The 16,847-nt window shown below is 46.8% G+C and overlaps 2 protein-coding genes across 9 annotated transcripts; one reads left to right on the top strand and one right to left on the bottom strand.

Moving 5' to 3' along the window:
- The first annotated feature begins 414 nt into the window (after positions 1 to 414).
- Positions 415 to 2,197, top strand: LOC127765884 (serine/threonine-protein kinase WAG1-like). The gene has a single exon (XM_052290850.1). The coding sequence runs from the start codon at positions 449 to 451 to the stop codon at positions 1,973 to 1,975; it is 1,527 nt and encodes a 508-aa protein (XP_052146810.1). The 5' UTR covers positions 415 to 448; the 3' UTR covers positions 1,976 to 2,197.
- A 7,272-nt stretch (positions 2,198 to 9,469) lies between these two features.
- LOC127766489 (protein MOS2-like) lies at positions 9,470 to 16,017 on the bottom strand. 8 transcript variants are annotated; one of them, XM_052291533.1, is made up of 4 exons: positions 14,596 to 16,017; positions 10,128 to 10,334; positions 9,859 to 10,029; positions 9,470 to 9,736 (listed from the first exon to the last, which is right to left on the bottom strand). In XM_052291533.1, the coding sequence occupies exon 1, from the start codon at positions 15,939 to 15,941 to the stop codon at positions 14,652 to 14,654; it is 1,290 nt and encodes a 429-aa protein (XP_052147493.1). In that variant the 5' UTR covers positions 15,942 to 16,017; the 3' UTR covers positions 9,470 to 9,736; positions 9,859 to 10,029; positions 10,128 to 10,334; positions 14,596 to 14,651. The 8 variants fall into 8 exon arrangements, with proteins under 8 accessions (XP_052147493.1, XP_052147491.1, XP_052147492.1 ...); XM_052291531.1 differs by having other exon boundaries at positions 9,470 to 9,770; XM_052291532.1 differs by having other exon boundaries at positions 9,470 to 10,029; positions 10,200 to 10,334.
- Between the last annotated feature and the right edge of the window lie 830 nt (positions 16,018 to 16,847).

The following is a 16,847-nucleotide window of genomic DNA, read 5'->3' on the forward strand; positions in this document are numbered from 1 at the left end:
GTAAAAATTTTCTATAGAAAAGTTACTTTAAAAATCATATTAATCTATTTTTAATTTTTTTAAGCTAATAATTAATTAATCATGTACTAATCTCCTTTTCTGTGTTAGACGTGCCAATGTTTGGCTGGGAACCACACACCCGATGTGTCCCCACTGCCTTTCTCCCTCTTCACCCACCCAAGGTGAGTCTGACGAAGGAAATCTGACCGTTGGATTGCCCTGATCAGGTGGCTGAGATTTCAGAAAATCACCTGTAGCAAATCTGATCAGTCCATCGATTACAGAAACCAGATGGAATCTGACCCTAGTCGCTACCGTTGATCTCCCGCTTCCTTCTCCGCTTCCGCCCGCATCTCTCTCCACGACGTCTTTATAACCCCACCCCCACCCCGCGTCCCACCCAGGCTTTCCATTCCTCTCCTTCCTTCATCTTCCCTCTCGCCGTGCCATGCAAGCAGCGCCGCCGCCGCCGCCGCCAATGGACGTACTCGACCACGCCCCGCCGTCCCCGCTCTCCTCCGACATTTTGCCCCACTTCCCTCCCTCCCTCGCCGACGCCGGCGCCGGCGCGCTGGACCTGTCCTTCACCTCCACCGCCTCCGCCTCCACCTCCTCCTTCACCACCGCCACCACCTTCAGCGCGCGGAGCTCGCTCTCCCTGCCGTCCTTCTCGTCCTCCACCTCGCTCTCCCCGCGGCCGCACTCGTCCTCCTCGTCCCCGCACTGGGCGCTCCTCGCGGCCGCGCGGGCCGCCACGCCCGACGGCGTCCTCCGCCTCGCGCACCTCCACCTCATCCGCGAGCTGGGCCACGGCCACCTCGCGCGGGTGTTCCTGTGCCGCCTCAAGAGCTCGCCGCCCGCCTCCCCGCTCTTCGCGCTCAAGGTCGTCGACCTCCGCGACGACGACCCATCACGTGTCACCCACGTGCTGGCGGAGTCCCGCGTCCTCTCCTCGCTCGACCACCCCTTCGTGCCCACCCTCTACGCGCGCCTCGACGCCGGCCGCTACGCGTGCTTCCTCATGGACTACTGCTCCGGTGGCGACCTCCACGCGGTGCTCCGGCGCCGCCCCGGGGGACGCCTGCCCGTCGCCGCGGCGAGGTTCTACGCCGCAGAGGTGCTCCTCGCGCTCGAGTACCTGCACGCGCTCGGCTTCGTGTACCGCGACCTCAAGCCGGAGAACGTCCTGCTCCGCGGCGACGGCCACGTCGTGCTCTCTGACTTCGACCTCGCGCTCCCGGCGTCCGTGGAGCCCGCCGTCCGCCGCCGCCAGGTTCGGAAACTGAGCCGGCGCAAGAATAGAATCGTGCCGTCCTGCTTCTCCGCCAATGGCGGCAGCGGCGACGACGGCGACGAGGTTAACGCGAAGGAACAGTTCGAGTTCGTCGCCGAGCCGACGACGGCGAACTCAAAGGACTGCGTGGGCACGCACGAGTACCTCGCGCCGGAGCTCGTGAGCGGGAGCGGCCACGGCAACGGCGTCGACTGGTGGGCCTTCGGCGTCTTCCTCTACGAGCTCGTGTACGGTCGCACGCCGTTCAAGGGGCACGCCAAGGACGCCACGCTCAAGAACATCCTCGCCAAGCAGGTCACGTACCCGCAGCTCGACGGCGAGGCCGACGCCGCGCAGCTGCGCGACCTCATCGGCAGGCTGCTCGAGAGGGACCCGCGGCGGCGCATGGGCTCCGCGCGCGGCGCCGCCGAGATCAAGAGGCACCCGTTCTTCGCCGGCGTGGACTGGGCGCTCATACGGTGCGTGGCGCCGCCGGTGGTGCCCGACAAGGACGCGGCGGCCGCCGGCGCCGGCGACAAGAAGGCGAAGCTGGGGAGCTGGAACAGCATGGGAGGCAAGAAGCGCAGCAGCTTCGGGAGGAAATCGAATTACGAGGAAAGGCAGGGGGTTTTCCGCAAACTGATGAGCTGGAGTCAAGAGAGCCGATCCAAGAAGGCAAAGACGAACAAAGTCAAGCTATAAATTTGCACCCTTTTTGTGAGATTTGCTTCCCTTTTGGGTTTCGTTTGCAAGGTTTTTGTTTAATTAGCTAGGATTAATTTGTTACTTTTGTATAGTGTGTTGTGTGGATTATGAGTTGTGAGGAGGCGCTTTGTACAAAGATCGAGGCGATGTATGTCACTGCGTTGACATGGTTTGATCCATGTTCATATATGGAGAAACTTCATCCCTTGTTTCAGTCAACTACTCGATTCCTTCTAATGGTCTCAATTAGCTTATTTGTAATGAACTCTGCTGAATGAGTGGTTGAGCTTGATTTCGTTTCAGATTTTTATCGGAGACTTCAGAAAACAGGGGCACAGAATGCTTTGCCCTTTCATCTTATAAACATAAGATTCTATGTGGAAATTAAATTAGAGTACTAGTTCCAGTTCTGACAGATTAGCTCTGTGCGTTGTTACGTTCCTTTAGAATCTTATGATTCTTTTCTCTTTTGTTTTTGATTTTGAAAGAGAATTATTATTTTCTCTTGAACAATGCAATGAACAGAAACGTGGGATTCAACCATTAATTTCTCTCCAACATTTCCCAATCGAACATTTGGTCTTGCTTAGCTGGCTAGGCTACATTATCAGCTCAATTGAAAGAGTTCTGCATTAATTATGTTCAAATTATATTATTAACTCCTAAGTAAATCCCTTCTTGCACTCAGAAGTCTAAACATAAATTTACAAACACAGTAGATCATTGGCTAGAATTTCACAAATTAATAGCAGGACTTCTGATATGTAGCATGTTGCCCATCTCCTGTCAACTGCTCACAATGGCCGTAGCAGGGAGCATTCGAGGCAGAAAACGCCGGAGCCAGTAACTCTGAAGCTACTCATTCTAAAATATAACAATATGGTATGGAATAATACACATGTTAGTGCTATAAATCTAGATAGATATTATGTTTAATTCGTCATATTAAAATCGATGCATCACATCTCATACTATATAGTGTTATATTTTGAGACGAATGTAGCAACATTTACGTGTGTGACAACTGACAACTGACAAATCCTCCCTCGACCGATCGAGATGAAACAACACCCCATACTGATGAATACCGATGCTGGTCCGAACCCAGAAGCTACATATAATACACAAACTTCGTCAAACTCCTCCAATCGCTGGCTCCTCTCCTGTTACATGATGTGCATGCATGATGCATCGATCTTACATATTCTTATCCAATCATTGGGGACGGCAACTGCTCGTGCATGAACGTATGCCTACATCCACAAGTCCCGCATTTATATCCGCCATATCCCACAGCGCCATGCTCGTGCCGCGCCCTTTTAATTTTCAGCCTCTCAAGGTGATCAGATTTTTTCCACGTAAAATAATTGCACGTTAATATATTAAAAGAAAGCTGTGAGTTCTTAGACAACACAATTGACCAAACGATCATTGTCTGGCGACAGGGAAGAAAAGAAAGAAACGAAAAAACTGCAAAAGTAAAAAACGAACACATAGCAGCGAGATCCACCGATCATCAGAGAGATCCACCGATCGATCGAGCTTTGCCATTGCGAGTCGGTAGCAGGTAGATCGAACACGTAGCGTGCGCCCCCGGACGCACACGGATCGCGGAGCCAGGCCGCGCGCCACGCCGCCGTGAGATTTGAGAGATGCCGCTGTGTGCATCAGCGCACAGTGCGCTCGTTTGGCATGCAGCGCCGCCGTGCCACTTGCCATGCCGATTTGCTTGCTGCTGTGTGCTGGGTGCGATGCGAGTGCGAGAGCAAGCAATACTAGTGAGCTTTTTGCAAAGGCGGCTGCATATGTACTGATTTTAGCCAAAGCAATTAAGTGGAGAGGCAGATAGTAACAAAGGGAGGGTTCAGAAAAGGCAGAGGAAAAGGCTCAAAAGGGGGTTGTTTACTGCAGGGGAGGCGCGCGCCTTTGCAGCAGCTGGGCGTTGTTCCGTCCGCTGATGCGCTTTCCCGCACTTCCATGCGACGATGCACTCCTCCTCTCTCCTTTTCGCTCGCCTCGCCTGAAGAGAGGCATGCCATGCGCGGCTAGCTGAAGAAGGTTCATGCGAGTCAGTTGAGCTCGATCGCAATGGTCAGTGGAAACGTCGTCAGGCTGAGTGCATCGTCGTATCAGAGGAGGCGACAAGTTGTCAACTTGGCATCGCAAATTATTCGCAATCCCTGAAGAGAAAGGGATTTTGCACTCGTACTACTGTTAACCGATCCGGCGGGGAAAAGAAAAACAAGTAGTAGTACTGTTTAACAGTACGTTGTTGAAGGGCTGTGAATCGTCCTGTTGGTCTGTTGGAGCCGGGACTGACAAGAACTGCGCCAGATGCGCCACGGCTGACCATGTTCAGAGAACAGTCGTCGTCGGTGCACCAATGTGAACAGGGGGAAGATGTAATAACAAACCAATCACAACTGTTCACACTTGTTTGGAAATCTCTGCTCATTGGAACACTTAAAATACAGCCTGCAGCCTCCAGGTATATACCTCCCATGCATATGTAGCACGAATACATGCAAACTCTGAAGAATTGCTGGTGCATGCATGCATGCATACGCCTACACTTCAACAGGTACATCCATTCACACACACATCGAATTCCACCAATGCAGGAGGATGCTGCAGCCTGCCTGCCGAGCACGATGCATCACCCACACCCTCAAACGCAATAATCGAGAGCGGGGCAGATTCAACCGCCGTGCCGGCCAGGCCAGCTTCGGGCAGCGGATCGATCGCTAGCTCCCATGGATGGATCGATGGATCGGCAGGCACGAGACACGGCCGGCGACGCGTCACATGCGCCGATGCGAAACCCCTCACACCACACCACCTCCCCGGTTTTCGTTAGTACTATTTTTCTCAAGTCTTCCCTACGGCGTGTTGCTAATCATACGACCCTCTCATTGACGTCGCCTTAATTAATCAAATATTTATTTTGTAATTAATTAATCAAATAATTCTTTTTTTCTATAGCATCGAGCAGAGAAAGATGGAGCAACACAGACTATTATTATTTGTTTCTTTACCAGAGACTAATCAATGTATGATCATTCATTGATTTATCTCTCACCATATATATATATATATATATATATATATATATATATATATATATATATATATATATATATATATATATATATATATGTTATTGCGAGAACGTATGCCCTCGTCCTCCTCGTGGTATCTCAGCTTGGACGAGGCAGATCAGCAGTCAGCTAGCAGCTAGCTCACCATCTGCAGGTGCGTGGTGAATTAATGCGTGCGTTAGCTAGCCACGGATGCATTGCATGAGTGAATGGATGGCAATGGCATGGGAGAGAGAACGATCGATCGATCGATCGATCGAGATGCTCCAAAACGTGACCATGTTGGCGATCCGGGGAATAGTTAGGGCCAGCCTAGATCTGATCATCAGTAGTTCAGTACTCCGAGATCACTGTGCATTGTTCGGCAAGGGAGAGATAAGGAATTAAAAGACTTTGAATTTAAAGGCGAATTTGGGTGATCAAAAAGAGGAACACACTAAGCTTTATTCCGGGCTCAAGAAGGGACTGGCCTGCTCGGCGTGACGACGTGCACTTTGTTTCAGCAACAAAAAACGCACAGGATGAACATTCTCATTCTGCCCCTTTTTTCCCTCTTTACTTTTCTTGCATCCCCTTTCTCTGAACCCCAAAAATGTCTTTGCCGGCAGCAGCAGCATATTCGCTTGGCCTTTTTTAGCCTGATGCCGATGCTTGATACATACCCTCCCTTCTAGCTTAAAAACCACATGACTTAATTATAACTTTATTAAATCGTCTTAACCACATGAGATATCACGATTCACATGGATAAGAAGTAACAGAACTGACTGCATATATGAATACTCTTTTGGTTCTCTGAAATTACTGTATTATGCAGTACATACTTTTTGGGAAATGGCAAAACATTGTTTCAGAGGGTCACTGGAATTCAGTGCTGGAGCCGCCGTCCATGTATATGCTGGTTGTTCAAGAGCACAGTAATACAAAGCATTAATCAGTTAAACTAATTCTGAACCGTTAGGCACGAGGCCGGCCGGGGCGCTACCGTATAATTCAGAGTGCATTATGATATTGTAGTTTATCGGCTCCCCTCTCAGGGATGCGCTACATGCAGGTTAACTAACGCTGCTGTTGTCATTAAGCATGAGGACACTATGATCTGAGAAGAGATTCCCCTAATTGACATTGGACTAATCATTTCTCATGGGACTGTTGCAAGTTGGTATAAAGAAAACGGGGCTTGTCTTTGCATAGAACAGCAGCAGGACGTGCTGCGTTGTGTGGGTTGGTTGGATGATCTATCTAGCTCGCTGGGCTGTTAATTAATTTACTGCAGTTTGGTAAATCAGCTATATATATATGACTGAATTGCATTTCTTATACAATTATAGTACTTGCATTATATGTATTTGGTTGATATCCACTGTTGTAATTTGAACACACATGGAGCAATCAAATATTATGTAGTTTTTGTTTTCAACAACAGACAGGGTAATTTTGTATAGCCTGAGTGAAAATACAATGAAATGTGCAATGAACCTATGACTAGCTATCATCAGTTTGGTCATACAGAAACTATACGCATCAATTTTTAATACTGTAGTTGTGGGAGGCTTTGGCTCTTACTGAAACTTGTATGAGCTGAAGTTTTCAGTTGCAGCTGGTTTGCTTGTCCCTCATTAACAACCAGCAGTTTGGCCCTCTCAGAATTGGACGATTAGTTGATTATCAGCAAGTGCATGCTAACTGATCGCCAACATTATTAGTTTTCACTCAAGTATATTTATATTTATATAAGTGCGTTGAGTGAGCTATAGCAAAATGATTAGTCTGCATGCTGCAACCCAACCACAAGTGTACTATTATGCTGCACAGATAGAATCGACGTTGACATCTATCGATTCCCTGATAAAAAATAAATTGTATTTTTGGACGCCAGGATCGTACGTACATTTAACTGGCTCTCTAGGAAACGATTCCTTAAAACGCTCTAAAAAATTGGAAGTAGTAATAAATCAGTGGAAAATACGTACTAGGAGCTAATGCGCAATGCAGCGGCAACGGTTTCAGCCCAGGCTAAGATATGGGCCACAGGCCGGTCCGGTCCGGCATATGGAAACGCGAAGCACTGAACGGGTCGCGCCTCTTGCCGTCCGCGACTCCACCGGCGACGAGCCGCGCGCGTACGGGAGAATCCTTGTGTTTCGCGTGACGAAGCGCGGGTGCGACGGCGGACGGCCCGCGGGGGAGAGCGGACGCCGCCACGCGCCACGCTAGACCGGGGGCAGGGGGTAGCGTGTAGCCGTGCGACGGCCAGCGCCGGCGCGGCGCTGGGAGAGAGATCTCGAGCCACGGCTTCTCCTCCCCCAACACTGGCAGTGGCTGCAGTGCAGTGCCGGATGGATGGCTACTCCCCTCGATGTGTAATGCCGTGATGATGAGGGCGCTGACCTGTGGGGTAAGTACCGCGCGATGCGGCGATAGCAACTTAGCAAGCACACCTCAGGCAAGGTCGTGCGCGCACCGGACTAAGTTTGGGAAGAGGGCACCGCTCGCTAGCCAAGGTCGTGGAGGAACCGATGACGGACTAATTAGGCTTAATAAATTCGTCTCGCGGTTTATAGGCGAGTTATGAAATTAGTTTTTTCCTTCGTGTCCGAAAACTCCTTCTAACATCCGGTCAAACATCCGATGTGACAAAAAAATTTTTCTTTTTACAAACTAAACACACCCTAAGTTTGGGAAGATGTTGACTGTTGAGCAAAGATGTAATCGTATTCATGGGTACAGTACAGAGGCCGGATTTCTATCAGATAATGCCAATACTACGGCTGTGTTCTCCCCCCTCCTTTCCCAACCCACTCTGTTTTTCCACGTGCACGTTTTCCAAATTGTTAAATGATGTGTTTGTTGCAAAAACTTTCTATATTAAAGTTGTTATAAAAAATCATATTAATCCATTTTTAAAAAAAATAGTAATACTTAATTAATTATGCGCTAATGAATCGCTTTTTTTTTTACGGTTAGCGGGATTAGTTCCCAACCCTATGAAAAGACCACAGCTACATATATATAAGTAAACCCATAATCAATGTGGAATCAAGACCCCGTTTGACATAACTCCAGCTCCCAATTCCAATTTACCTAGAGCTAGAGTTATGCCAAACGGTATATATTGTCCATTTTTTGAGCGGAGTTAGTAGAGCTGCTCCACAGATTTGTACTACAGGGGCGGAGCTGGGTTTTTGCTGCTCCATAGCTCCACTCCACCCTAAAAGACCGACTACCCGTTAATTTTTTAGCATATTTACACCAAAATGCCACTGAACTATCCCTTCCTACCCCATCTCCTCACGTTCTCCCTCCTCCATCTTCCTCGGTAGACACCGGCGACCGACGGCGAGCGGGTGGTGCGGCGGCAAGGGCCACAAGCGGTGGCGGCGGCAAGGGCGCGGGCGGCAGCGGCGGCCCACGAGCAGACCGCTGGCTACAGGGCGGGCGGCGGCGACGCGCAGGCTGAGTAGCGCCGGCGACAACACCAAGTGTTCGACGAAATGCCAACAAGGGACGTCGTGGCGTGGAGCTAACCAATCTAGCCAAACATTTTCATGCCCACTTCTTTCTCATTGGATTCAGAGTTTAGAGTTGAGAGTTAAAGTTTGGAGCCCTACCAAACTGGGCTTCCTAGGTCTGTACATTACATTTTCCCATTAAGGCTATCTTCGTCAGCTTGAGTTGTGGTTACGATAGTCAACGACAACAGATCCAGATCCTCCGACTTTAGGCGTTAAAGCCAGAGACACAATAAAATGAGTCTAACGCCACAGTGCAAAACAGTGATGTTGTAGTTGTTTCCTGTGACAATAGTTTGAAACAGTAAACTATGGTCTGTTCACTTTGATGCCAAAAAAAAAACCTTACCAAACTTTAGCAATTTTGGTAACTTGCCAAAATTTTGGTAGGATTTCTTATATAGTTACCAAAATTTGGCGGCAAACTAAATATAACCACTTTTTTGGCAACTTTACCAAAATTTGGTAAGGTTGAAAATGGCATTAAAGTGAACAGGCCCTATATTGTACCATACTACTGTTTTTTCAGTACTGTAGCGATTGATCTTTCGTTCGCTATAAATCAAACAGCTGAAAATACTAGTCAGGGGATCTCAATCCAACGGCAACAGTGCCATAGGCATTCTAAAAGGCTGTGTGGCCACAGCCTTGGTCTTACGAACACCACCTACACCCCCTAATTATCCATCTCGACACATGCGTATGAACAATTTCACATCATCGTACATCAATCAAACATGCAGCTGACATTCCAAAATAAAATATGGCTCACAAACACAAGGAAAAAAAAAATATGCAGTCAATTAGATAACGTTCTACATGTTAAAATAAAGGTGGCGCACGTTAGATCAAAATAAATAAAATATGGCTCACAAACACAAGGAATAAAATAGAATATTCATTCAATTAGATAACGTTCTACATGTTAAAATAAAGATGGCGCACGTTAGATCAAAATAGAAGTGCTACGACAGTTTTACAGTAAGGCATTAGCAGATCAAACACGTACCTCTCCTTGCTCGACCTCCAACACATTAGACCTCCAACCTCTCCTTGCTCGACCTCCAACGTATTAGCAGATCAAACACGCACCTCTCCTTGCGCGACCTCCGTGGAATTTTATCTCGTCAAGGGGGCATGTGCATTAACTGTATCATTCCGTTGTCATACGGAATTACGAAACTGGAAAATAGCACGATTTGTATGTCTCCGTGTGTTGTTTAGTATAATGTAGAAAATAGTAATATTTCTGCACAGGAAATTATCTCACAGTATATTAGCAGAAAGTAATCAGCCTGATCGGAAGTGCTGGCTGCAGCAGCGCAGCTGTAGTCAGTCAGCCCCAATCCAAACCAAAGAGTATTTGCTGCAGCAGCCAGCACAACCGATCAAGCCTAATGCCAACAAGAGAATTGCGGAACCACAACCGCACAACTGCCACCTGCATATATCATGCACAAGCAGTGAGTTTGTGGAACGAAGAAGAGCTACAAATTAGAAATGAAGACATGATTGAGGCAATTCAGAGAACTTCGTAACTGTCATCTGCAAAATCTAGAGACGGTTTTGAGTTTTTCCATTGATATGCGAATCAGAGAAAGGGCATCATACTTCAAATACATAAAATCCAGTTGATTGTCAATAAACCCATGGGACAGAATGGTACATGTGTCATCTGAAAGCATGTCAGTTTTCACCGCTTTGCGTAGGCTATGATGTTAAGTTCACTTCTACTTTCAGCTTCACCTGCATATGCATCATGGGTTTAAAGATTGGATAGGTAAGTTCACCATGAACATAATAGATTACGAGAGACTGAAGCAAAAATGTTGCACAGACAAGACGTTTAAAGATTAAACTGATGGTTAATGATCACAATGAGATAATGGTATAAGTTCCCACGAAATGAAAACTATATTTGATGCAACAAACATACAAACAAGTAGATAGATATAACATCACAAGCAGGACAAATAATATAAATTCACCAATTACAAGAGATTAGAGCAGCTGGAATTAAAAGAAACAAGGTCTAAAGAGAACTGAGCACTAGAAGTAAAATAAAATACACAACACCACCAATATTAATATATAGATCTACGCACTCAGTCCTTGCAAATATGACAACCACAACATTATTATGATAAATTTGTTCTCATCATTTGGCAAAATAATCATAGAGAATTCCCATGGAGCAAACCCTACAAGCAACATTACAGGGAGAGCCAAGCCAAGGGTGCACACTAACAACCAGATGGAAATTATGGTTTTGCTAAAACATGGACACGCATGGCATTATCCTTCAATATTTTGTTCCTCCTCTCACCAGACCTTTTGGTCCCAACTCACTACAATCACTCTGCAGGAGAAGCATCAATTGCTCTCCATCCCTTGCTGCTATTGCCTCCCGCAGAAGCTTATTCTGATCTGTGGAAGCTTGTAGATGCTCTTTCAACTCTCTTTCTTCACGTTCTAGTTCACGGATTTCCACATCCCTCCCGCTTTGGGTTGAGCTACTCACACTGGTGTTGTTTGGAGCATTCGCGAGGAAGCGATTTGCCACAGAGCTGACAGATGGGTAGCCAAATGAGAAAATCCCGCCATTGGCATTGGGAGAGACAAAAACAACAGCAACCATCACGCCACAGAGGATAGCGAGCTCATTGGCCTTGTTGAAGATGGTAGTGTGGCGCTTGGAAAAGCATGCATCTCGTACCTTCTTGTCCCCGCACTTGATCTCAATCTTTTTCCTAGTCGTGCGTGCCCTACACTTCACCATCTCCTAGCTGGTAACTAGCACAGCTTGCCTATGTATCAGCGAAAGAATGGTGTGCAGTGATTGTACATGATGAGCAGTGAGCTGAGGTTACATGGAAGGTTATATAGAGAGAAAGTGAAGCATGGGGTTCAATTGATGAGCCTTTGTGATAGATAACATTGAAAAAATGAATTGTTATAAGGTTTTAATCCATGAATTTACAATATACTTAGTTTTGGATATATAACAGTGAAAACACAGTTAGAAGGTTTTAATCCATGAATTTACAAGGTACTTAGTTTTGGATAGATAACAGTGAAAACATGGACTATTAGAAGGTTTTAATTTGCGAATTTACGAGATACTTAGTTTTAGATAGATAAAGGTGAAGACATGAATTATTAGAAGATTTTAATCCGAGGATTTACGAGATACTTAGTTTTGTATAGATAATGATTGGACTGTTGAAAGGTTTAATCTGTGCATTTATGAGATACTTAACAAATTCAAGATTTGATGGTACTACCAAAACAAAAAAAGATTTATGAAATTGTTGCTATTTGTGGTAAGGAATTTTGGATAGATCTGTATGAGTTCAGGATGATAACAATGGAAACCAAATTTGAACTATTAGTTCCTCACCCAAAAAAAAAAAGAAAAAAAAAGAAGAGAACTTCCTCTGTTTCATATTATAAGTCATTTTGACTTTTTTTCCTAGTCAAACTTTTTTAAGTTTGACCGAGTGTATAGAAAAATATGGCACCATTTTCACCACAAAACAAACATATTATCAAAATATATTCAATGTTATAATAAAACTAATTTGGTCTTGTAGATGTTGCTATTTTTTTTCTATAAACTTGGTCAAACCTAAAAAAGTTTGACTAGAAAAAAAAGGCAAAACGACTTATAATATGAAACGGAGGGAGTATTAGTTAGGAGGTTTAATTGCATGCATTTACGAGATAGTTCGCAAAAAGCAAGATTGATATTATTGCCAAAGAAAAAAAAGATTAAGTTTGATGGAGCTGTTGCTGATTATGGTTAAGCAGAAGTTACTGATGCCAAAAGAAGAGAAAAACAGGCGGACATCATCACATGTTAAATGAAAGATGAAACATACATGTGGAGTAAGACTTGCCTTTTTTGCAACATCCATAAGCAATTGGCTTCTCTGTTTTCAGGTTTATGTAACCCTCATTAACACCTTAAAGTTACAATCCATCAAGGACATCTTCGGGGAAATGTGCATTCCTCCATTTTAAAAACATAAATTAGGCCCACCAATTATATTCTATATTACTAGAGCAGTAATACAGTAAAATCCAGGCATTTATGCATCAGTGAATAAGAAATAATGGGCTTAAACCGATTTGCACTATGGAGTAATATGTGCCAACATAACTGGAAGCTGCTGACCGAAAGGGTGCATTCAAGATATTCCAAAGGAACTTAGTCAAAAGTTTATGCATATTTGTCATGGGCATTGGGCCGGAAGGCAGAGGCCCATAGGCAGCCCAGATCAATTAAGTTAGAGATATTATTATTAGTTAGTTAGAGATAAGATAAATTAAGTCCTTACTTAGGGGTCAAGTTGGTACCATCTATATAAGGATGGGGTTGTGTTTATTATGAATTAAGCAAGTCTAATCTATCCCTCCCAACAATGTTCTTCTCCCTAGCCAAAATCTGTATCCCTTCTACAGGAGCCGACACCGCCCGACTATCTTCCCAATGGTGTTTATCTAGTCATGGCCTCGGGTCATGACATATTTGATGGAAGGTTATTGACCTTCTCATTGTTGATTCTACAAATAACCCCATTACTTGTCAGCATGCAAATGAAGAACCAGAAGGTGTAAGAAGTGTTAATGGATTAGTGAGGAAAATCACAGGACAATGTTTTTTTAGATTGTTTGATGGGCGCAAAATAAAAAGAGGGAACTGTATGATGAGCACCACAAATGGGAACTGTATGATGGGTGCAACAAAATGCACTGTATCATCAGAAATGATAAACATAATCCACATTTACCAGTTTAATGTTGTGTTGCAATAATTAGATCCCGTTGATGTGGTTATGGGATTATGGCATCACAGGGTAATGTCTGTGGATGTTTATCATCATCAAATCGATACAAGCAACCATTGTTCATAATATGCACACATGATAGAAGCTCATTTTAAAATAAGTGTAAAGAGAGTCAGCCTAATAGGCAGGTGAGTATAATACTGTGGCCCAACTATTGTGGTCATGCGTGTCCTTGCGGTGAAATTAGTACCATAATGGTATGGCTGTGAAGCACTCCACATGTGTATGCGACCGACATGGGGTATTATGATCTACAAAGTTTGGATCCCACGGTGTTCCAATGGCAATCAATAGCTAACATACAAGATAATCACAAAATAAGAGCAAGTTTTTATATTAACTCATATAAGTGCTGCAATACCTATTAATAATCAGATTTGCCACTTGTCACCCTATGACAATGACATTTGGGACCCTCTGAGTTCATGACATGTGGGTCAAGATGGTAAATCATCAAATCTCCAATCTAAAGAGTGGCAAATCATCAAAAACCCCTTAATGAAAACTCCACAAATTTTAGTATGCTCCATAAAGGCTCTACAAATATTTGAAAGAAGAATTCCCTTCCAAGGATTTACACATTATGATGTCCAGGAAAATCAACAACAGAACATTATACTTTAGTCCCAAGCGAGTTGTGTATGCTCATATTCAACAAAATTCCTAATTATAAATGTACAGTAAATGTATAATATAATGTGATGCATACAAAAATGTTTTTCACAAGCTTAGTTTGCAGATATTGAAGTTTAACAGTGAGATCAGGCCATGCCTACAGCCTATGCAACTCAGTAATAACCATAAGGATTGTCCTCACACGCATAGCAATGTAAAAGATTTAAAGAAGCTAGGATGTTCAGGAAGCTTCCAACATTGATATATAACCCTTCATTGCAGGGCTATCAGAATCATCAATTATTGCAAGTTGCTAATTACTAGAATGCCAATGACAGTTTACTTAAGGCTTTAGAAAGAAACAAACGCAAAGGAGACATGAAAACAAGATGACCCATTACTCGGGGTCTCAGAGAGACTTCAATCACTATGTAGCAGACTTACATAAATATGTTACTGCAAAGCAAAACTATAAATTTGTTCAAAACTTCACGTCCAAGCAGCAACTTTATAGTTTACCATTAAGAAGAAATTGGAATTACCTAGCACGTAGAAGAACTCTTGGTAGACAATGCTGGCTCCTCAAGAATAAGAAGAACTAGTACTCAAGAGACTCTGGGTCTCCAATATATTCTGCGATCTGGTCGTATTTCACTCGTATCATGTCCTTTGTATTGGACAGCTCCACCACTCCGGTCTCCTCCTCTGAATTCTTCTCAACAAGGTGCCCACATAATCCTTTGTGCTCCCCAGCAAGCAAAAGCACCAGCCCATTCGTCCGTGGCAGGACTGTTTCGAGCATATCCTGCTCTACCCCTTGCACCAGCTCAGACTGATCATCCATAATTATGTCACATGTTGTAGGTCCCACAACATCGAGAACTCTCCCCTTCTTCAAGTACAGCTTCTTGCTCAACCTCTCACTAACCACCCTAACCTTGATATCGCTGTGTAACCACCGCATCTTGTCACCTCCACCACCACCAATCTTAACTTGTTTAGTATGTCGAGAATTTCTATCCTTTTCTTGGACCTCTCTCTCTGCCCTCCGCTCACCGGATCTCTTCTGGCGGGAGCTTGAGTCTCTATCCTCTGTTCTACCTCTACTGTCACGGTCTCTCTTCTTCGCATTTCCATTCTGGGTCTCCTTGTTCCCACCAACAACCCATTCGCCAGCGCGAGTCTTCTTAGGGTCAGCCTCAGAGGGATTGTAGCCTAACCCTTGTGTACCGGCACGGCGGTCATATTCAACAACCTTGGTATCCCCCTTATTGTTCCTGCCAATACCTTTACCTTCCGACCAGCCGTATCCAGCAAGCAGCGCAGCACCAAATCCCTCGACGGGCACATCGCGGAACTCATCTAAGCCGCGGTGATCGGGGAGACTGGCCATGTCCTCCTTGTACCTCCGCAGCATAAGGTCGCCGCTGGGGGCACCAGCTGCAGGAGGAGGCGGGGGCGTCTTCTCCGGCTCCGCCGCCTTCTCCAACTCCGCCGCGGCGTTGCGAACGGTGAGGCCATAGGCGATGTGGGAAGAGGGGTTGTCGGGGGCGGTGGACGTGTCGAGCACGAAGGAGGGGCCGCCGGCGGCGGACGCGGCGAGGGCGGCCTCCTCCTCCGGGGTGGGGAGCGAGGAGGGCTTGCGGGAGCGGTGGTTGAGGAAGTGGCCGGAGTTCTGGAGCGGCGCGATGACGGACGGCGCGGCCCCGGTGGCTAGGGTTTGGGTGGGGTCGAACTCGGTGACGAACTGCGGGGCCGGGGCGCGCGCGGAGTACTCGCCGTCGTCGGATGCGGCGGCGGCGGCGGCGGTGGCGGCGGGGCGGGAGGCCGGCCTGGGCGGCCGGGCCTTGGAGGGGATGGAGAAGGACAGCTTCTTCTCCTTCTCCATGGCGGCTGCGCGATTTGGGGAAAGCAAAGCGAGGGGGAGATCGAGAGAGAGAAGGGACACGAGGAAATCGAGCGCGTGTGCACGACGGCGAAGAGAAGTCTCCCGTGGACTTGTTGTCTTATTCGGAGTCGGTGGCCGCAGCCCGCATCGGATCAAGTTGGGCCGGGCCCATTAACCTCTTGAGCGGGCTTATTCTTTTTTGGAAAAAGTACACCGAAGGTCCCTCAACTTGTCATTGAGTTACAAAATCGTACTCTAACCGCAAAACCGGATATATGACATCCCTTAACTCACAAAATCGTTCACTTTAGGTCCTTTGGTGGTTTTGAACCCAGGTTTGTCCGACGTGGCGACTGAGTCAGCGTGGGACCCACATGGGACCCACATGTCTATCATCACCATCTCTCTTTCCCCTCCTCTCCCTTCATCCCCTCTCTTTTGTCACTTTGCTTCTCTCTGCACGGCTGCCGGCGGGTGGGGAGGAGGTCGTCGTGCCGAGGCGGGAGAGGAGATCCGATAGTGGGCGATGCGGTGCCTGGCGACGGTGGCTACGAGGCGGGAGAGGAGATCCGAGGCCCGGCGACGCGGTGGCGGCTGCAAATCGGGAGAGGACATCCGGCGCCCGGTGAAGCGGCAGTGGGTGACAAGGCGGCGGCGGCGGCTACGAGGCGAGAGAGGACATCTGGCGCCCGACGATGCAGCGGCGGGCGAGGAGGCGGTGGCAGTGGCGCCCTCATCTTCCTTGAGCTCCGCCACCCAGCGCCCGCCCACGACGGCCGATGCATGCCTGTCGGGCCCATCTTTGGCAGCAGCAGAGCTCCGTCGGGCCGCTGCCATGCTTGTGCGATGCCATGAGGTCGTTCACCTCGCCGCCGCCGGGGTCTCCATCCTCGACCTTGCCCGCGC

Source organism: Oryza glaberrima, chromosome 3 (assembly GCF_000147395.1).
Source record: "Oryza glaberrima chromosome 3, OglaRS2, whole genome shotgun sequence".
Lineage (NCBI taxonomy): Eukaryota > Viridiplantae > Streptophyta > Magnoliopsida > Poales > Poaceae > Oryza > Oryza glaberrima.